This window comes from Sus scrofa, chromosome 1 (assembly GCF_000003025.6).
Source record: "Sus scrofa isolate TJ Tabasco breed Duroc chromosome 1, Sscrofa11.1, whole genome shotgun sequence".
Lineage (NCBI taxonomy): Eukaryota > Metazoa > Chordata > Mammalia > Artiodactyla > Suidae > Sus > Sus scrofa.
The window spans coordinates 218,923,458-218,946,414 of record NC_010443.5 but is presented as its reverse complement, the minus strand read 5'-3'; the positions used below and the strand labels follow the sequence as shown (position 1 = coordinate 218,946,414).

Below are 22,957 nucleotides of genomic sequence, written 5' to 3'. Positions count from 1 at the left end.
GAATTATGGTTTTCTCTGGATATACGCCCAGGAGTGGGATTGCTGGATGAGACGGTAGTTCCATTTTTAGTTTTCTGAGGAACCTCCATACTGTTTTCCATAGTGGTTGTATCAATTTACATTCTCACCAACAGTGTAGGAGGGTTCTTTTTTCTCCACACTCTTTCAGCATTGTTTGTGGACTTTTTGATGAAGACTATTCTGACTGGTGTGAGGAGTACCTCACTGTAGTTTTGATTTGCATTTCTCTAATAATTAGTGATATGGAACATCTTTTCATGTGTTTTTGGCCATCTGTCTGTCTTCTTTGGAGAAATGTCTATTTAGATCTTTTGCCCATTTTTTGATTGAGTTTTTTTTTTAATATAAAGCTGAATGAGATGTTTGTATATCTTGGAGATTAATCCCTTGGCTGCTTTGCTTGCAAAGATTTTCTCCCATTTTTGTGGGTTGTCTTTTCGTTTTGTTTATGGTTTCCTTTGCCATGCAAAAGCTTTTACATTTAATTAGGTCCCATTTGTTTATTTTTGTCTTTATTTTCATTATTCTAAGAGGTGGATCACACAAGATATTGCTGTGATTTATGTCAGAGTGTTCTGCTTATGTTTTCCTCTAGGAGTTTTATAGTATCTAGCCTCACATTCAGATCCTTAATTCATTTTAAGTTTATTTTTGTGTATGGTATTAGAGAATGTTCTAATTTCATTCTTTCACGTGTAACTGTCCAATTTTCCCAGCACCACTTTTGAAGAGACTGTCTTCCTTCCATTGTGTGTTTTTGCCTCCTTTGTCATAGATTAGTTGCCTGTAGGTGCTTGGGTTTATTTCTGGCCTATCTATGTGGTTCCACTGATCTGTATTTCTGTCTAACCACTGTTAACTTCAGGATAAATTTATTTTCTCAGTGTACATTTACTGAGCACCCTCCATGCATTAGGTGTACTGTTAGGCATTGTGGAAAATTAAAAAGTGAATTGGGGAATTGCCATTGTGGCCCAGCAGGTTAAGAACCCAGCTAGTATCCATGAGGATGTGGGTTCAATCCCTGGCCTTCCTCTGTGGGTTAAGGATCTGGCATTGCTGCAAGCTGCAGCATAGATCACAGATGTGGCTCACATCTGCCATTGCTGCGGCTATGGAAAATGCCAGTAACTGCAGCTCTGATTCGAGCCTTAGCCTAGGAACTTCCATATGTTGCAGGTTAAAAAAAAAAAAAAAAAAAAAAAGAAAGAAAAAAAAAAGGCAATTGTTCTCAGATCCCATCCACAAAGAACTAGTTAATAGAAAAGGAAGATTTGTGTTTGTTCAGGGTATAAATGATACGACACTACCAGAAAGGGATCGTCAAGGAGGACAGGAGACACAGAAAAGGTAGCAAAGGGTCCTTTTAGAGAGACCCTCTGGGAGCCTGTGTTGTTAGGAAGGCTTGCAGGGCTGTAAGATTGTTGGAATGGATAGAAGGGGGAGGCTATTTCAAACTGAGTGGCCAGACGGAGTGAAAGCACCAGCGTGGAAAGCTGCCGGCTGTGGGTGACTGACTGACTGATGCGACTATGTCCAGTTTCCCCTACAGAGAAAGCAGCTTGCCTGTTGAGCTTCATTAGATTGTGGTGCTGATGTGAAATCCATTTTTATAAGGACGTTTGGGCCAGGGGAAAATCCACTCTTTGGAAAGATCATCTTTCATCACTGTTTAAAGTGTGACATATAACAAATGTCTTGAAGTAAAGGAAAGGATTCACTGTTTCTCCCACTGTACATTTTTATTATAAACCTAAGAGGAACTGACAAAAGTTCCATCTTTCTTAACTACACACGGAGTCATCAAATATTGCCAATGAAGAACGTGCCTGACGTCGTATTATTCCATGACATGAATAAGGCAAAAATTCTTTAACACATAGCTGAGCTGGGCACTAGCTGTTGAATTCTTGAAAATATTTGCAAAAACAGATTAAAATTGCAAACAGAAAATCTCATGCTTCTATGTCATGTCATACATACGCATAATTCTAAACATGAGGTAGGATTGTGTTAAATATCTTTTGTAAAGCCTTCAAAAATCAAAGCAGTGCTGTTGGCTTGACTAATATAACAAACAAACAAAAAAAAGAAACCAAAATCAGAAAATTATTCTTTTGCTACATGCAGAAAGCTGTAAAAGATCAGTCCAGGTAAAGAAGCACCAAGAAATAGATTTGTCAAAATTAAGATGCACATTTTGAAGTTAGGAGGAAAATAAAAAAAGGAATTTAAATAAACCGAAACATCTCTGTAAAATTTAGAATGCATATTTGGAACATGAAGGATGAAGGTGGCTATCAAGGGACTTCTCAGGCCTTCATTTCCAATGGCTTGGCTTGTCACTATCTTCTAAGGAAACCTAAAACAGAGAAGGTGACTCTGTGACACTGAGTAAATAAGTTCCATCAGATCCAAAGCCACAGGCAAGCGGCTGTGCATTCAACCCCTCCCCCTTCCCTCTTCCTGAGCCCATGCCCTTCCCTGGAGTTTTATGGGCAGCCTTAGATCTATATTTACCCACTATATTTAGTAAGTTTGATTATGCATAGCCTAAATTCAGATCTGAAATGATGATCCAGATTTTTGTTCACTGAAAGAACTTTTTCTTTTTTTCTAGGTTTACAGCAAAGACTAAGCACTGACTTATTCCTCTCTCTTCTGACTATTCAATAGGCTCCTTTTGCCTTTGGTCTTTGTCCTTCCCCTTCTTTTGCAGAAGGCTCTGCACACACAGCTGCCCAGGCTGGTTCCCTCCTGACCTTGGCATCTCCACTCAGCAGCTACCTCTTCCAAGAGGCCTCAGAGATCACCTCAAGTAAACAACACCCCCTCCCCCAACACCTGGCCTTGCCACTGTCAAGCTCATCACTCTGTTCATTTGTTTTCTGCTATCCCTTTTTTTATTCTTGTAAGTTTTCATATGATTAAAATACTTTTATAGATTCAGTAAAGTTTTACCCTTCTTACAGACAGTTTTGCATGTTTTGACAAAAGGATACAGACATACTTCTGCGACTACAACTGAGACAGAAAAGTTCCCTCACACTGCACAATGTTCCTATACTCCCTTTAGAGTCAACCCTCTCCCAATCCCAGCTTGGATCTGTTTTCTGTATCTCAGTGTTTCCTTTGTCAGAATGTCATAGAAATGGAATCATATAGTACGTAGCCTTTTCAGTCTGGCTTTTTTCACTTAGCATAATATATTTGAGACTCAACTGTGTTATCACATGTATCAGTACTTCGTTTCTTTTCATTGCTGAAAATTACTCCTTTGCATGGATAGACCAGTTTGGTTATTCAGTCTGCATTGGAAAGACATGCCACTTATTGCCAGCTTTTGATGATTATAAATAAAGCTATAATAAATATTCAAATATAGTTTTCATTTCACTTGTGTGAATACTCAAGAGTGGGATTGCTGGTGATAATGGTAGGGAATGTCTAACTATAGAGGAAACTGTCCAACTGTTTCCCAAAGTGGTTGTACCACTTGGATATCTAACAGCAACGAATGAGAGTTCTAGTAGCTCCACATCTTCCTTAGCATTTGGTATTTTCAGAATTTTTATTTTAGCCATTCTAATAGGTATGTAGTGGTATGTCATTATGGTTATAATTCGCATTTTCCCTAATGACTAATGATAAACTTTTTCTTTGGTCTTTTTAGGGCCACACCCTTAGCACATGGAAGTTCCTGGACTAGGGGTTGAATTAGAGCTACAGCTGACAGCTTATGCCACAGCCACAGCAATGCCAGATCCTTAACCCACAGAGCAGGGCCAGAGATTGAACCCATGTCCTCATGGGTACTAGTCAGTTTCATTACCATTGAGCCATGACTGGGAACTCCTAATGATAAACATTTCTTCACGTGCTTATTTGCTATTATAATCTTCTTTGATGATGTATCTTTTCAAATCTTTTGTTCTTTAAAAAATCATTATTTTCTTATTATTTTCATATCACACCTTCTTTTTATATTTTGGATTGTAGATTTTCCCCCCCAGACACAGGATTTCCAAATATTTTCATCCCCATTTGGGAATATCTTTTCATTTATGCTTAATTTTGACAAAGTACAATGGATTCTTTTTCACTTTTTATGAATTGTGTTTCTGGCTTTCATAGCTAAGAAATTGTTTAATTCAGGGTCACAAAGATTTTCTTCTATCCTGTACATTTTAATCTAGGATCCCTTTTGAGTTAACTTTTAGAGACGGTATGAAATATAAAGGGAAGGTTTTTTTTTTTATTCATTGCATATTGATATCCAATCAACCTAGCACCACTTTTGAGAGACTATTATTTTTCGATTGAGTTGCCTTTGTGACTTTCTGCTTGATCTCTATTCCATTCCACTCACATACATTCCATCCTTTCATCAGTGCCTCACTGCTTTGACTACTGTAGCTTCATAATAATTCTTTTTTTTTTTTTGTCTATTTAGGGCCGCACTCACAGCATATGAAGGTTCCCAGGTTAGGTGTCAAATTGCAGCTGTAGCCACTGGCCTACACCACAGCCACAGCAACACCAGATCCCAGCTGCATCTGCAACCTACACCCCAGCTCACAGCAACACTGGATCCTTAACCCACTGAGGGAGGCCAGGGATTGAACCTGTGTCCTCATGGATACTAGTCAGATTCATTTCCGCTGAGCCACGACAGGAACTCCCATGGTAATTATTGAAATCAGGTAGACATTATTCTGTTTTTTTTTTTTTGGAAAAGTTACCACCATCTGAAATTACTTGTTTTCTTTCCTGATGTCTTTTGGGAGACATCCAATCAGGAGACCAGGAACTTTGTACCTGTCTCATTCTCTCTTATACTCTAGCACTGAGAAGAGTGCCTGACACACAGTAATTACTTAATAAACTGGGGAAAAAAAGTACAAAAGAAAGCAATATTTAACTTGACAGAATCAAGGGAACTTTGTTATTGTGGAGGAAGAAAGATCAGATTGTTTTGTGAGAAGCTGGTATGAGAGACTTGGCTTGAGGAACCAGCATGAAAGATTAAATGTTCTTTGGGCCATGGCATCTCGGTCACAGTCCTTTTAGGACCCACTGAGGGTGCCATGGGGCCATGTCCAACCACTCATTCATCCAACATTTGTCTAGCACCTATTATGTAACACGGCATTACAAATGGCAGCCAGCAAGATCTTGTGCTCAAGGTATGGGGGAGGGGTTCAGACAAATAAAATAATAATTGAGATAGAGCCATCTAGGTGGCCCTAAAAGTGGTGTCTGCATAGGGCTCTTTGAGTGATGTGGGGAAGGGGGGCAGATAAGCCAGCCTGGGGCTCAGAAGTCTAGGAAGTGGGTGTGCTTGATTAAGGTCTTGAGTTTCAATAGGAAACTTTGGGTCCTGGCTTCCCTTAGTGGGACTTGGTAACAGGATACCGCAGAGCTCTCTCTCCAGATTCAATAGTACTGTGAGTAGTCAGCCTATTCCCAAGGAGGCCACAACCTAGTGTCCTTTGGTTTACAAGGCAGGATAGTGCAGAGGTATGCAAGTGAGGGTTTCTTCCTTCCCTCAGAATTAGAGGCGGATCTATATCCCTAATTGACAATAGGTTTCAAAGATTCATACCATGTGTGACAGCCTGCACACAAGATACACAATTGCAGCCTTGCCTTTTTTTTTTTTCCATCCCTGCGTCAAAGTCAAAATTTCATTTTCCCATCTCTGCCAAAAAATACTTGTTTTTGGTTTCCTGAGTTTTGTCTTCTCTTCAAGCTTTTCAATACTATCTAGACACTACGCTTTTGAGTTAAAGCCTTGGGGAGACATTATAATATGAGGGAAAGTCACTTTTTAATAAGAAAGTCAAGAGTGACAGTGTCCAGTGGTTTTATTCGTGCGGTTGATTTCAGGTATGGATTTTTAATTGGCTCATACTGAATATGTATACAGATGGGGAGTTTTTCCAGAAACAGTTGTTGCTTCCAACTCATTGTGGCAAGTTCTTTGTATTAGACAAAATCTGCGTAGCTTCCAAAGAGAGTTATGTCCTGACTTACCTGATCTCAAAAAAATCTCAAAAAATGTACTTTAAAGGGACTCATGTTTTAGGTGTATTGGAATAACTGCCACATAAAATCATCCTACAGTGAGTGAAGGTCAAAGGAGATCCTCTTTAAACTCCACACTGTGCAGATGAGAAAACCAAACGCCAGAAGGAAAGTGACTTTGCCTGAGGTCACACAGCTCATTACAGCTCAGCTGGAAGGAGAATTCACTTTGTGGGACTCTCTGGTGCTGTCTGTTTCAGGATCAGATTGTTATATATTGAATTCTGTCTCATGGAACATAAAACACTAAACTCCATATTAGGATCCAAGTCTCCTAAGGAAGTACAGATGCTTTTTCTCCTTTTAGGAAAGATGGAATTATCCTAAACCTCTTTATCTAGTCATATGGTCAACTGAGATTTTATATATGTAGGTGTAAAATGGATGAGGGCATGTCTTACCTAAAGAAGGGATTCTTTAAATCCAGGGTGTTTCCAGACCTGAAGCCCGTCTGGTTTACCAGTGCCACAATCTGAATGTCATAGCTCTGTCTGTAAGGCAGAAAAAAACCCCAACACATCATCTCGCAATGCTGGTGTTAGCTAGTCACATACCTTTAGGGCATCTTCTATGCATACCAACTTCATAAGGGTTTTAAGAGTATGTGTTTGGCATTTTACAAATGTCTGTTGTGTTTATTTGATCCTATTAATATTAGTAGAGACAACTGAAGGCTTGTTGGTTTGCAAACTGTTACAAGAATTTTATAGCTGTAATTTCTTGGACTAAATAATACAAAAGTAATGGTTATTTCTAGTTGGTTAAATGATTTAAAAAAAAAACTTTACCAATATCAATGACAGAAATGGTTTTGAGGAGCAGAGACCCTTTATTGGTCACCACTGAGGTACCAAAACGATCTTAATCATGGGAGAATTGGCTAAGTTAAAATCCCAGACTGATGTAAAACAGCTAACAAATATGATTGATTTTAAGAGCCTGCAGATGGAAACTTATGCAATTACAGTGAAAAGAAGTGGCTAATAATAACAAGTAATATGACATATGATATCTAACCCGAAGGGGTTATGTGTCTAGGATTTTTATTAGTCATTCTCAAGAATATATGTATTTCTTTTGGCTAATAAAGTGTGACATATTTACCAAAGAAAAATAAGGAAAAACAGATATAAAATAACATAATCCATAATATCACTAGATAAAGATTCTTTCAACTAACATTGTAGAATATTTCCCCTTCTATGTATTTTCCCTCTATATTCTTATAAATGTAAAATTTTAGCAAAATGATGCTGAAATACTCCTTCACATCTCCTTATTTTATTTAATACTAGCAAGCATTTATCCTATAATTCTTGATAATGTATTTTCCAATGAACATGATGTAGGTATAATGTGCACAATTTATTTACTAAGTCCCCCTTGTTAAATATTTATATTTTTATAGTAAAGTATTATTACTTATGGTAACAAAAATCTGGTTTTATAAGAGAAATTCTGCTGCCAAAGGCATTCTTGTAATACCTCTTTATGTACTATCCGGGATTATTTATTTTGGAATAAATTCTTAGATTCTCCAGGCGTAAAGCATGTAAGACATATTTAAAATGTCTTCCAGAAAGTGCAACAAATCCCTTCCCTCACCTATAAAATAGAGAAGTGTTAATTTCATTACACCTTTTTCAATCCTTAATATTTAAGTGTTTGAGATTAAAATGCTATTGTTATCATTTAAATTTCCTTGATAACTAGGCTTCTTTTTTAAATTCCAGAAATCAGTAAGGGATAGAAATCCCCCCTTATCATTACCAATAGTGGCCTGCACAGGTTTAAACATCATGTCAGATTCTGTGAAACCAGTAACTCAAGAAGGTTACTGGTTTAGATGTTTGGGGGGACAAAAAAAAAAAGACGAGGAACACAACCATACAATAAATATTAACTATAAATAAATATAATTGGGAGTTCCCATCGTGGACCAGTGGTAACGAACCTGACTAATAACCATGAAGAAGTGGGTTTGATCCCTGGTCTCACTCAGTGGGTTAAGGATCCGGCATTCCTGTGAGCTGTGGTGCAGGTTGAAGATGTGACTCAGATCCTGCATTGCTGTGGCTGTGGCTGTGACCGGCAGCTATAGTTCTGATTCAATCCCTAGCCTGGAAACATCCATATGCCACAGGTGTGGTCCTAAAAAGAAAAAAAATCATGTATTTTGATCCTTTTTTATTCATCTCATCTAACTTGGAACTTTTTTTTTTTTGCTTTTAAAATGTTTCTTCCATCATACTCATATCCAATGGTTTACTTGAGGGCAGGTTGGAGGAGAACTAGACACTGAGAGTGAGCTCCTTAGGAGGGAGCAGCCTTGGCTGGAATCATAGAAATGCAGGGGTGTCAGCCTGGTAAACAGGTCAGGGAGGGACACACTGACACATTTTGCCAAATGAAAGATACCTTCGTCACAATACTTGAAGCAATTAATAGCACTTAAAGCAGAAATTGAGTATACTGAGCTCTGTGCAAATGCGTGTGTTTATGGATGTACATGTATTCACAACTAAAAACTGAATGGTTCCCCCTATGCCTGGGAAGGTCAATTAGCATGTTCTTTCTGTGGGGTCTTCAGCAAGGCTCTTTTTCAGATGCTAGATATGATAACATTGCCACTTTATATTCACTTTTTCCAACCTACTCCTCTTCTTTACCCCTCATCAAAGTCCTATCTTCCCTAACAGAAGGAAAAAAGAGCTTCATGTCGCATCACGGCTCAGTTTGGTCAGGGAAAAACTCAAATTTTTTCTAGAACCCTTCTGTGCATGTGGGATGAGGTGTGGTGGGCTGGGGTGGTGGTTAGGGATGAAGTAAGGGGATGCTTAGGTTCACTGATTTGACAGAGATTCACCTAAACAAAGGAAGATGTGTTCTCACCTAAAATTTCAGGAAAAGAATGCACTTTTCTATTCCAGGAGAAGTGTCATGCTGATGCCAAGATGCTCAAAGAGGCCAACTCCAAATTCAATAATTAATGTGCAAGGTTTATAAAGCAACCAATAATGGACAATCTTCCAAGACCATGTCTGCAGGACTCTAAATAACTATTGATTCTTCTGAACCAGTTACTTGCCAATGTGTGTTTTAAAAAAAACAAAACTTTGTTCTTTGCCAGACTTAGTCATTTTGAATCTTACACAGCCAGAGCAGGTGATGTAAGTAGGGGTATATCTTAGTTCAAGAAATGAATACAAAGTCACTGATTTGTATACTAACATTTCTTCGTAATATTCAAGAAGATATTGGAAACCTGAGAACAATATACATAGGACGTGTATTACTGTAGAAGGTGCTAATTCTGATCATTTCATCTTAGAGAAAACGGAAGGTGCAATAGTGGGACAGGCTCAGTGCTGACCCTTTAGGAAGAATGGGATGGAGACACAGAAGTGGCAGGAGGCTTGGGAACAAGATGGCCCAAGTCTCTGAGGATTGACGGAGAGATAAAGGGAGGAATGAGAACCTCAGTAGGCATGGACTCTGGACCAGTGCTCTTCAAAGAGGTTTCACTATGCCCCTGAAAGGATGTGGAATGGTATACTGGGATGTGGAAGAAAACATTGAACTGCTATTTTAGTTTCTTCAGTGAGTTGTTAGAGAGGATTCAATTGTGTCCCATCAACCTGTATGTTCATGTGCTAACCCCTCGTACCTGTGTTTGGGCTCTTATTTGGATGCATGAAGTCACACTGGACTAGGGTGGGCCTCAAATCCAGTGGCTGGTGACCTTATAAGAAGAGAGGACACAGAGAAGCCAAGTGAAGACAGAGGCAGAGACTGGATGGATGCAGCCACAAGGGAGACCAAGGATTGCCAGGCACCATGACAAGCTGAAGGACACCAGGGGGCGTCTTCATTGGCGCCTTCTAAGGAAATGCAGACCTGCTGACATCTTGATCTCAGACTTCTAGCCTCCAGAATTGTTAGAGAATAAATTTTTGTTGTTTTAAGCCACTTGGTTTGTGGTAATTTGTTATAGCAGCTCTAGGAGAGTAATACAGTCATGTATCAAATATATATTAAACACTCATGAACTCACTAGATAAATGCTGGGTTCTAATCACCAACTTATTGTTAAGGTATCTATTATGTTCACCTGAATTCCCCAGGTTTGGCTCAAGTGGGATGGTTTAGTAAGACTCTGATTATGTCTTAAAGAATGCGGTAAAATGTTACTGAGAATACCAACCATGAGATAGACAAGTGGGTCAGAGCCAGAAGAATCTGAGTAACACTGTAGAACAAAGAACTGTAGCTTAAAGCTGCCCTAGCAATACCATTATTTTATTGTACCCAATTGGGCACAATCGCTCCCCACTGTAATTCCTTCTGATGCAGCTGCTCAAATACAAAGCTAGTGAGAGATTTCTTTTTTTTTTTTAGCCTCTAAATTTATTTTTTTTTATTTCCCCAATATGTTATTTTTTTTCCCTACTGTACAGCGTGGTGACTCAGTTACACATATATGTAAGCTGGTACAACCACTATGGAGAACAGTATGGAGGTACCTTAGAAAACTATACATAGTGAGAGATTTCATCTCAGCTCAAGTCTGAGGTAGAGCAGTTTAATGATGAGTGTTAGGAGCAGCACTTGAAGCCTCCAGGGCTTTAATTCCTTGGTCAGCATGTCTTCTAGTTTGATAAACCACAAAACTCCTCAAACTCTCTGCAAGCCAACCTCTCTGGCAGCACACCTGGGTAAAGCAGAGCTTCCTAGGGATCCAAAATTTTTAAATTATGTCCCAAAACATATTGGCACAGGATAAGCATCTGAGCTAGATCCAACAATCAGCCATATTTATTTTTCAATTCATTCTTTTTCTATTTTTGTGTGCCTTATAGAATGCACGCTATGTGAATTTCTATATGTGTATATACATACACACAGACACGTTTATGCAATGTGTGTATATATACAGTATAAGTATACATCCATAAATGTCTGCCTCTCTATGTATCTATCTATTGGGAGCACTTAGTTTTATAATTTCTCTTATTATTACTGTAGTACATTCATCTGATTAAAAGCGTTTTACTCATAGGTGCACATAAAGTTTGGAGATGATTTCGGTGAACTTAGGGATATAAATTTCATGAAGTTCATAATAAAGAGGCATTCTCTTTTATTGTCCAAATCAGCAAAACAAATGACAGCTCAAGGATGATGGGAGGCTGACAGAAATAAAATGCTAACAATACAATCACAAATGTTCCCAGAGGGGAAGAAAAGGGCAGTCATTGTCACATCAGTGTAGTTGCACAGGGAGTCCTCCCAGGAGGTCAGAGTTTAAAAGAATATTTGAGGAGAAGGGAGGGGGAGAATCTATCTAAGACAGAGAAAGGAGGTAGCACCTTACTGAAAAAATGGTGTGAAAACCCTAACATTAAGGAAGTGCTGAGGTTTGTAGAAAATACCAAGGGAAACAGTTTTAAGATTTAAAAAAAAATCTGATGAGATAGAATAAGAGTAAGAAAGAAAACAAATAAAGAGGGAATGGAAATAAGATTTACTGAGGACCTACTATGTGTTAATTACTCTTCTATGTTTTCTCACGTAATGTCTGCAAAATCCTAGTGAGACAATTATAAATTCTATTTAGAGATGATGAATGAGGAAACTGGGTGCTGGAGAGATTCATTAACTTGCACCAAATCACTCAGGTACCAACTGGTAGAAGAGACTGGATAGAACCAGGATATATCCAGACTCCAAAACCTACTCTCTTTCACTCCACTGGGGTATTGGTCTAATAAGATGAATTTCCTCCCTTTCTTCATCCTGCAAAGCACTCCATTTCCAAGATATCTCAGCATCTTCTTTCAATTGTGCCAAACTAAGGTTTTAATCAGAAAGGGATCATCAGCTTATGACTCCATCATTCAGGTAGTCACTCCTACATCACTGCTGAATCTCTAGAATATATTAAGCAAGGAGGGACACAACAGAATAAGACTCAGGCCCTCTTTTTGGGGAGCTCACGTTTAGGCAAATAACAGTAATGAGGCCATAATAAAGGTGTGGATGCTTGCAGGAATTCTAGGAGTCATAAAGCAGGTGTGGGGAGATGGTTTGCTTCCTTCTTGCCTACTAGGGGAACAAAGGAAAGGAAGGCAGAGAAACATGGCTGATAAAGATGAAACCCAAGATGCGTTAGAAAAAAAGGAATGGGAGAATAAAATGATTTAAATTTGCTCACCTAATTACACCCTAAGATACCTTAAATATAGGTATTTGAAAGCAAATGAATGTTAGTTTGCACAAAGCAGAAAAGGCAAAGTCCAAAACTCCTGGCAGACACTGTCTACTCTTCCTGAGCATTTTTTAAAGAACTAGTTATTAGACAGGCAGTGTATGAGGATTCAGGAAGAAAGTGGGAACTTCTGGAAAGAAAATGGCATAAGTCATTATCTCTTACTTTTCCTCCTAGAAGCCATCTCAAAACAAGAAGAAGGCTACTGCAGACCACAGACCACATTTTCTGTAAAACTGGGAGAAAGACACATCTGCCATCTCCAATTTCATTGTAAGGGCTGCAAAAGCACTTGAGATTGTTGTAAGCCACGTGGGGAAAAGAAGAGAACTGCAAAGAGTGCAAGAGAGCCTAGGGGAAGCACATTTCAGAAAGTGTTCACACACATACACTATCTAAAGATGAGGGGCATTTCCCAAAATGCAGAAGTTCATTCCTTGTAACATGATGTGCAGGAATTGAGGTGAGCAAGACTATTGGGCAGAAATGCTTTTGAAACTGGAACATACAGAAGTAGCTAAAGAATCACAAGAGGAGTCATATTTGTAGGAAGCACTATGACTCTGGCAGCACAGAAGGAGAGACTGTGAGCTGAGAACAGCATAGAGACTGTTACATCTCTCAGCACCGCAGGAATTTTTTTTTGTGAACTGCTGTCCAGAAAAGTCCCACTAACTTGACTATGAACAACCGTAACATCAATACAAAGAAATTATTAGAAAACATTAGCAAAATTTACTAACAGATGAAAAATTGCAATTATATAAATGACAGCACAAAGTGAAAAATGTGAACAAACATTTTGTTACAAATTTTTAAAAGTGCAATAAAGCCCTTACCTCTATGAAGGAGGCAATAATGTTTATGAAAGAAGCCCAAGATGCAGAAACACAATAACTTAAGAAAGGGAAAGAGAAAGAGCTTAATGTACTGATATGGAAATGCATTTGATATGTATTGTTAAGTGAGAACATTAAGATGTAGAAAACAGGTATAAAATGTTACCATTTAGGTATAAAAGCAGAGGGAAAATTTCCCTACAAATATTGTGTTTTCTAACTGTATATCCACAATGAAACTCTAAGAGGATATGCAGGGAACAGTTAGTAGCTGCATGATAGAGGAGGAAGGAAATGAATGGGGTCTGGCATTGGGAGATAGATTCCATTGTAAGCCTTTTTGTATATTTATATTTGTATAACAGTATTATCTTTCAATAAATTAAACCACCTTTTAGGGAGATGGAAAGTTATGACAACTAGAGATAGAGCAGTTTCATTAAAGATACTAAAGATCAGTAATAGCCATGTCTGGTTAGTTTCATTTCCCTTTTTGGTAGGGTTATTGGACTGGGCTATGAGGGTGAAACTAGAGGTTAACCTTGTCTGGAATTACATTTGATAAAGGCTGGTTCATATTTCCTCTGGCCTGGATGGAGGAACAGAGGCTAGATATGTGCACAGGTAGAGGGACTCTGAGCTTCTTCCATGACCAGATCCAAAGGGTATAGATTAGGCTATGTAAACTCTGAAGGAAGATTTATATCCCGGGCCTGTTTGCTTAGTAAAAAAATTTACCCATTAATTTGCAAATGATACAGAATGGTAAGAATCACCAACATGCTACACAGAGGAGTTAACATATAATTCAACAATCCCACTCCTGAGCATATACCTGGAGAAAACTATAATGCCAAAAGAGACATGCACCACAATGTCCACTACTGCACTACATACAATAGCCAAGACATGGAAGTAACCTAAGTGTCCACCAACAGAGGATTGTATAAAGAAGATGTGGTACATACATACAATGGAATATTACTTAGCCATAAAAAAGAACAAAATGATGCCATCTGAAGCAACATGGATGAACCTGGAGATGATCATACTAAGTGAATTAAGCTGTCTGGACAAAGACAAATATCATATACTATGGCTTATATGTAGAATCTAAAATAAAAAGATACAAATGAACTTATTTATAAAACAGAAAGATACCCACAGACATAGAAAAAATCCTATGGTTACCAACGAGAAAATGGGGAAAGAGGAATAAGTTAGGATGTTGGTGTTAGCATATACACACTACTATATATAAAATAGATAACCAACTGTATAGCACATGGAACTGTACTCAATATTTTGTAATAACTTATAAGGGAAAAGAATCTGAGAAAGAATATATATATTATGTACTTATATAAATATATAACTGAAGTATAATTGATATATCATATATTAATTTATATAATTTATATATTATATATTGATATACATCAATTACAATTCAATCAAAAATTCTTTTTTTTTTTTTTGGTTGTGGCATGTGTCGGCTTGATGTGGGAATCTCAGTTCCCAGACCAGGGATTGAACCCAGGCTGTGGCAGTGAAATCACCAAATCCTAAAGACTAGACCACCAGTGAACTCCCCTAAATTAAAATGAAAGAATGAATGAATGAATAAATAAATAAATAAATAATCCTTTGGTTCTAGTAAGGATGTAAAAACAACAATATGAATGCACAAGTAGAATAAATACAAAAGTTTGAACCAAAGCTGACAAAATCAGCTGCATACTAGGAGAAGGGAGAAATGACTTAAAAGTAGATCACGTAAAAATACACTTTTTACTTTTAATTACCTAAATACTCAAATAAAATGGCTCCCAACTTAATTTCAACTTTAATTACATTATTGTAAGTAGGGTACTCAAAACGGCCATGGTCATTGTCCCTTTGTACCCAGCTCATATCAGAATGTGTATGCTGTCCTGTATTTAACTTTGGAGAACTATTTTAAAGGGAACATTGAGAAGCTGGATATTTCCAAAGGGGAAGACTTAGAATTTTAAACTATTTCAAAATCACTCTTACAGAATGGAGAATTTGAGGATGTTAGCCCAAGGACATGATACCAGGAGGATATTTGATAAGACTCTTCTAATACTTGAACAACTGCCATTTGGAGGTTGGAAAAGACATATTTCTTCTGGATTCAGAAACTAAACAATGAGAATCAACAGGAAGATAGAGAATCAACAGCAATAATATTTTTTTAATTATTGGAGGTGTCTAAAGTAAAAGAAAGTAGTCAATAGCCAGTGACCATATAAAAAGTGACTTAACCTTATCAGTAATTAAAGAATTAGAAACTGAAACAACCAGATACAACTTTAAACACTTATTTTGGAGTCTATTAGATTGGCAAAACAAACAAACAAACAAACAAAAACTATTGGGACTGGTAACATCCAGTTTCAGGAAAGATGTGGAGAAATAAGCCTGCTTATTCATTGCTGGTGTGAGTAGATATTGGAGCAGCCATTGAGAAAGTAGGATCTATCAGATCATAGCATATACATACCCTCTGATCTAGCATTTCTATATCTAGTCATCTGTAGAAATTTAGAAATATTCATATCATTGTGTAAGCTCTATGTTCAAGGATATTTAGTACAGATTTTTGTTTTTGCAATGGCAAAAAAATTGGAGGCGACCTAAATATTAGTCAATGGAAGATTTTTAAAAAAGAAATTATGGTATATCCATGTGCTTGACTGTTATGCATCTATGAAAAGAACAAAGCAGACCTATCTGTGCAGATTGGGTATTTGTCACTAAGTAAAAAACTCAAACTGCAGACAGCTATTGTAACCTTCTTATAGAACCACAACAACCACTCCATAACAACATTATTTGTTGGTACATATACTGAAAAGCACCTAAAAGAATACCCATCAAGGGCTCATATCTGTGGAATGGGGTGAGGGTTGGGAGTGTGGCTGACTCTGAACACTTTTGTAGGTTTCTTTTTTTTCTCCTTGTTTTTATGGTTGCACGTGTGGCATGTGGAAGTTCCCAGGCTAGGGGTAGAATGAGAGCTGTAGCTGACAGCCTACACCACAGCAACAGTAAACACTGGATCCAACCTGCATCTGTGATCTATGCTGCAGCTGGTGGCAACACCAGATCTTTAACCCACTGAGCAAGGCCAGGGATCGAACCTGCACCCTCACAGAAACTACTTTGTATCTTTAACCCTTTGAGCCACAATGGGAACTCCCTTAAGTTTTCAATTTATATGTGAGCATGTGTGGCTTTTGTAATGAAGGAAATACCTTTAAAGCAGAGGGTTGATTGGTGAGGTGGTGAGCTTGTTGTCACTAGAGTGCTCAAGCACAGGCCCAAGGAAGCAGGGGTAGGGGCAGTAGGGAGGAAAGAGAGTTGAAAGAGATGACCTCTGAGGACACTTAATATCCTGAGAGTCCTTGACCCACTCCTCTACACCTTTCTCTGCTAGTTCACCCAGGAGAAGCTCCAACAAGATGAAAGAAAATCAAGCATTCTAAAAATGAGGTAAGTCAAAAATTTGCTGCAAAGACCTCGTGAAGTCCATTACCAGAGGGAAGCAGCCAGTCCTGCTTGACACAGCCTATGCCGCCCTGGCAGTGCTTTATCCCCTGCAATGCAGATCGATGTCTCTGTACTAAATTTGGAGATGTGTGGCTAGACAGATGTAAGTCAGTCCAGGGAACTGATGTGGGATTTGGAGAACTTGACAATTCAAGTCTTTGGCAAGTGTACATGTGAGCAGATAGATGTCATTCCTTCCTCTCTGGTCAGGTGGGGAATGTTGCCCTTGACTTATCCAAAGCCCCTCTTCCCTGCCAAGCTCAGTGCAAGGTGATGTGTGCCCAGCAGGCTTTGAAGCTGAGGGCAGCTGTGCAACCTCAGTCAGGCCTTTGTAGAGCCTACTGCCCATTTCTTGTATTGGAGTCTCAGGGGCCTGCTGGCTTTCTCCTGCTCCCACTCATCAGCACCCAGTACTTTCTTGCTTACCTCTTATTGGCCACAAACAGCACCTTCCCTGAGAGGGTCTCTCCTTCCTTAGCGAAGAGAGGAGTCTGAAGAAGGCACCGCACCTGATACCAGTGAGTCAGAGGCTCGGTGGGGGCTGTTGACAGCCAAACCGTTACCCTGTGGGGCAAGGAAAGAGTTAAAAGCCAAGTAGGCTCCAGGCCCGTATTAGTGGATTAAACTGGGGAGTAGGCTGATAAGTGATTTTCATTGCTAGTGACTTGGGGAACACATTAAAAATTTTTTTTATTGGAGTATACTTGACTTACAATGTTGTGTCAATTTTAGGTGTACAGCAAAGTGAATCAGTTATACATACACAGATACCCATTACTGAGCAGCTACTATGTGCTGGGTACTGTCCCAAGAGCAGTGTGTGGAGTAGCCTACTAAGTCTAGACAACAACACTTCAAACTCAGGGACTTGATCACTCTATCAACCTGTGTGTCCACATCAAAGTTCACTAGAAGCCCCACAATAACAGAGTTAAGTTGGGAACTGATTTGTTTGAAAAGTCTGGCAGGGTGAGAAGTCTGGAGTGTGGGCTTTTACTATCTCATGCTAACCTGTTCAGAGGTTCTGATGGGGTTTCTGGAAGCAAAATAAACTACTGGGGCAGATGACTTCTACTATACTTCCAGCCCAGACATTGTGTGTGTGTGTGTGTAAGTTAAAGTTCTTCACCTCATATGAAGAAGTAAGAATACCTTGCCATTACTTTGAATGCCAAGGTCACCTGTCCTGGGGTTAGGCAGCGGTCCTTGGCTCAGAAGAAGTAAGGGGCACATTGAATGGGGGTTAATTCCTAGAGGGTACATTTTGACTTGAAGATTTTGGGGGGACATTTTATATAACTGCTAAGTAATACAAACCATTTCATATCAAAATATACACCCAGCTATAATATGGAGTAGAATGCAAATGTTCTAGACCTTTTTAAAATAAAGCATTTCACTTCAAAGAAATTTCCCCCTTGAAGTAGGTCACTTCAAGCTTATCTCCCTTGTCCGTGCAGAAACACACTGACTTACTTGGGATGCTGGTGGGGACAAGTTTGATAAATAGATGCATGGATTCCTTGAATATACATGCTGTGGAATAGGAATGACTTGCACATAATTTTCTTTCTGACTATCAGCCCAGACAAGGCTTCCAGGGATCCTCCTACCCAGACACCGCTCCCACCCCCAGCCACAGCCCCCCAACCCCCTGAGCTTTATCATAGACCCATGGATCCTTCTTTCTCATTAGATGCCCTGTAAAGCCTGGATGTTTTTATAAGAAATGGAGATGCTTTTATAAGAGTGTATTGTCAAAGTTCTCCTTCTGCCTGGTCATGTGACCCACACAAACCTTCACTGCAAGGTGGGGCACATGGAGAAGCCTGGGAAGGGAGTAGGGAGGTCAGGAGGACATCAGAAACTCTGGGGGCATAGGAGTGGCACAGCCCTGAAAGGAATACCAAACACTGACAGTCAACTTGTAGGTGGTCTTTCTCCTCTTTGCCCTCACAACTTTCACACCTTTCCTGTAGTAGGACCTAATGTTATAATTAGCATTAGTGGCATCTGCCTTCCTGATCACTGAAAAAGGATTCTATTGGGTTGTTATTTTTTTATTTTTTGCTGTTGAGTTGTATAAATTGCTTGTATATTTTGGAGATTAAGCCTTTGTTGGTTGCAACATTTGAAACTATTTTCTCCCATTACATAGGCTGTCTTTTTTTTATATGGTTTCCTTTGCTACGTAAAAGTCTGTAAGTTTGATTAGGTCCCATTGGTTTACTGAAAAAGGATTCAGAAGATGTGGTATATATACACAATGAAATACTACTCAGACATAAAAAGAACAAAATAATGCCATTTGCAGCAACATGGATGGAACTAGAGACTCTCATACTGAGTGAAGTAAGTCAGAAAGAGTAAGACAAATACCATATGATATCACTTACATCTGGAATCTAATATATGGCACAAAGGAACCTTTACACAGAAAAGAAAATCATGGACTTGGAGAATAGACTTGTGGTTGCCAAGGGGGATGGGGAGGGAGTGGGATAGATGGGGTGCTTGGGGTTAATAGATGCAGACTATTGCCTTTGAAATGGATAGTCAATGAGATACTGCTGTGTAGTACTGGGAACTAACTATGTCTGGTCACTTATGATGGAGCATGATAATGTGAGAAAAAAGAATGTATACATGTGTGTGTAACTGGGTCGCCATGCTGTACAGAAGAAAATTGACAGAACACTGTAAACCAGCTATAATGGGAAAAATAAAAATTACATTAAAGAAAAAGAAAAAGGATTCTAGATTGTGAAACTGAAAGCTGTGAACCAACACGGGGGAAAGAATGGTTTGAGGTATTGCTCAGACCCAGGAGGCTCTACACCAGGTGTGATGGAAGGAAAGCCAGGGACTTGGACAAGAACAAGGGGCTTGATAAAGAACAGACCCACTCTCATTCCTTCAAATCCCAATCCAATTGGCTGAAGAGGTTTTACAGTATTAACTAGAGTTGATATAACTACAAAACCTGTCTTATTCTCGTGTCACTCTAAAATCTAAAAGGATCATTAACATCAGTGTTTATTTTCTGGAAACCTAAAGAAGCAAATATCACTGTTGTTGAACTTAGTTTCTTTTTTTTCTTTTTTTGTCATTTTTAGGGCCACACCCACAGCATAGGGAATTTTCCAGCCTAGTGGTTGAATCGAAGCTACAGCTGCCAGCCTACGCCACAGCCACAGCAACACAGGATCCGAGCCACCCTGTGACTTACACCACATGTCACAGCAACACCAGGTCCTTAACCCACTGAGTGAGGTCAGGGATCAAACCAGAATTCTCATGGATACTAGTTGGATTCATTATCACTGAGTGACAATAGGAACACCAGTTTTTTTTAAAAAAAAAAAACTTTAAAGTTATGAAGACAGATATTAGAAAATGGCATGGGATAGAGTAGGCAAAGAAGGGGTATATACATACAGAGATCCAACAAAGGCCACGTCAAACCAGAAGGCCAGGCCATGGATGAGGCCAGACTGTGCCATCTGAAATACAAAGGGAATTTCTACTCTGCAAAGAAATAAAAGAAGAAAGACTTGGAATTATTTTGTTGTTGTTGATAGACATACTGGAAACATTTGTGAGATCAGTGGGAACGGTCACAGAACATTTTCTTTTCCTCTTAGGTACTTCTGCTTTGGTAGCAAGATTCTCTCAGCAGGGGATGAATGCTTGGCTGACACTGCACATTTGAGAATGTTGCTTCTTAATGAAAGGACCAGCCCAGTGGGCTGCAATGACCCAGAACTCCCCTGGGCGAGTGTAGCATCTGGAGCTGCATTTTCACATCTGGAGCAGCTGAAGAGGAGGATGACTCAGGACACAGGGGACGGCCATCCATCCTTCCAGAAGCCAAAACACGGGTGGTGGCAGCTCTCCTATATAGCTGTTCAGAAAGGAGAGGCTATTCAAGCCTCTAAAAAATGGAGTGGACCACAAGGGGGAACATTAAGCTCAGAAGGTCATGGTCAGAGTTCATTTATTTTTCTGGGAGGTAATTTAACTTCCCACTGGGCTACAGCAAGAGTCATGCAGAAGTGGCCATGGTTGATGCCAAAGGCAGAGTAAGTGGGGACAGAAGGAATGTTGGAAAAGATAAAACAAAATCAAGAAACTGGACATGTTTTAGCTGTGGAACTTTGGAAAACCACTTAAATTCTCTGAGCTTCAGTTTCCTCTCTTGTTGAAAAGGGGCAAATTCTCTTTCCTACTGCCCTCTCAAGTTTCTTGTGCAAGTCAAGTGGAAAAAAAATGTATAGATTGCTTTTTAAACTTAAAGTAATTCACAATAAAAAGGCGGTATTATTGGTCCATGATGGGGCTGTATTACTCCAAGGACACACATTTTAGTGACTGCACTAGAGATATTCAAAAGAAGTTGTATGTTATTTGCATTTATGGTGCCTCCAAAGGTGTAACTTCTTCCACCCTAGCATTTCTAGAGAGTTCCACTGCAACTGTCATATTGAATTTGTTGGTATTGCATTACAATTATTTCCTCCCACTTTTTGAATTCCCCTAAATAGACTATAAGCTCCTCAAAGAGAGACTTAAAAAAATTACTTTTTGTTCCTGTACATGCACCAGTGAAGTACCTGGCATGAAACAGAATCGCAAAAAACATTTGCTGAATCAACATACAAATGAATGAATGACATCTCTGAAAAGCCAACATGGACATAATTTTCAAAAAATTCCCTAACTCAGGAAGTAGCCCAGAGTAGCAAATAAAGCCAAAGGAAGTCAATTTTGCCTGCACCTGTTGTAGTTATTGCAGTTGTTCCCAAATGCCAATTCTCCTGCTCTGAACATACAGTAGGATTGCATTCTTCTACCCTCTCGAGCTCAGATACTGTCACAAGATTTGCTTTGACCAATTAAATGTGAAAGAAGTGAGCTGTGTCATTTCTGGGCAGAAGCTTTTATTGATAGTACATGTTTTGTCACTTTTTTCCTTTTTCCTCAATAATAAGCATTGTTTCAAATAGAGGCTGCTGCATCAGCCTGATTGCTGGGATGAGTGATTCTGCATGAAGCTAAAGCTGGTGCACAATGAATAAACAGAGTAAGGGAGAAAGGCCCTTCTGTTATCATAAGCCAATGAAGTTTGGTTTTGTTACTGCAGCATGCTCTATCTTATCCTGACTGATATAGCATCCTTTGTCTATCATGATCTCAAGATAGACGAAGAAGTTAGCCAGCTATACCCTCTAAAGCCTGACTCTTGCTTCCGCAGTGGTCCAGGTAAATTATAACCTGGCTGGGTCTTAAGTCTCTTACTCAGGAAAAAATACTAACATTGATATTCTCAGGGACAAAAGGGCAAAATACTAATGAAAGGTCATCTAAAGGGAATTCATATCACTACCTGAGAAATTAGTCTTTGTTTCACAGTATTTTAAAGTGCAGAAAAGAGGCAAAACTCATATTTATTGAATGTACCCTTTGAACAAATGAGCCAGAGCCTATAAAATTCTCAGTACAGTGCCTAGTATATAATAGGCATGCAGCAAGTTGTAGCTCCTCTTCCTGTCGTTATTATGGGTACTGGCCTGAGTGAGTGGTTAAAAAGCCTAGACTTTGGTCTTCGGAAAGGTTCAGTCCTAGCTCTAACACTCTTATTAATTCCATGCAATTTACCTAATTCTGTATATGCAACTTACTGTTCTACTATGCCTCATATTTGTCATTGGTAAAATGCGGATAAAAACAGTACCATCTGCATAGTGTTGCTATAAGGATTAAATGAGTCACTATATGTAAAGGCCTCAACACAGTATCTGGATAAATTAAGTATAAGTTCCTAATGTCTAATTTTTCTCATTCAATTCCTAAAGCATCCTATGAAGAAGGCATCATTATCTTCATTTTGCAATAAATGAAACTAGTAATTGATGGACCATTCCTGTGTATGACTCACACCTGAAATCCCTCTCCTGTGTGAGTGGCAAAACTTTGCTCTGAAGTTTTGAAAATGGGAGAGGTATAGGAGATTTAAAAGTCAAGAGCAGTATTGATTTGTACAAACCTGTGGAGATCTGCCTCTTCTGCATCCATAAAGTTTACTGTGTACTTGACTGTCTGAGCCATCAAAATCCTAATGTCAAACGTGTCCTTGCAGAAAAAAAAACAAAGATATCTTTCTATC

General features: G+C 38.9%; 1 protein-coding gene across 3 annotated transcripts in view; it reads right to left on the bottom strand.

Annotated features, from left to right (window-relative positions):
- The window catches only part of LOC106509183 (histone-arginine methyltransferase CARM1-like), a 268,219-nt gene continuing 247,006 nt past the window's right edge, over window positions 1,745-22,957 (bottom strand). For 2 of the 3 annotated variants that reach the window (XM_021064264.1, XM_021064249.1), the window contains 5 exons: window positions 22,838-22,923; window positions 20,230-20,319; window positions 17,218-17,355; window positions 6,510-6,599; window positions 1,745-2,383 (listed from right to left, as the gene is read on the bottom strand). In XM_021064264.1, coding sequence (XP_020919923.1) covers window positions 2,374-2,383; window positions 6,510-6,599; window positions 17,218-17,355; window positions 20,230-20,319; window positions 22,838-22,923 — 414 coding nt within the window. In that variant the 3' untranslated portion in view covers window positions 1,745-2,373. Of the gene's footprint in view, window positions 2,384-6,505; window positions 6,600-17,217; window positions 17,356-20,229; window positions 20,320-22,837; window positions 22,924-22,957 lie in introns of those variants that run through there. The other variant, XM_021064260.1, reaches the window with a different exon arrangement.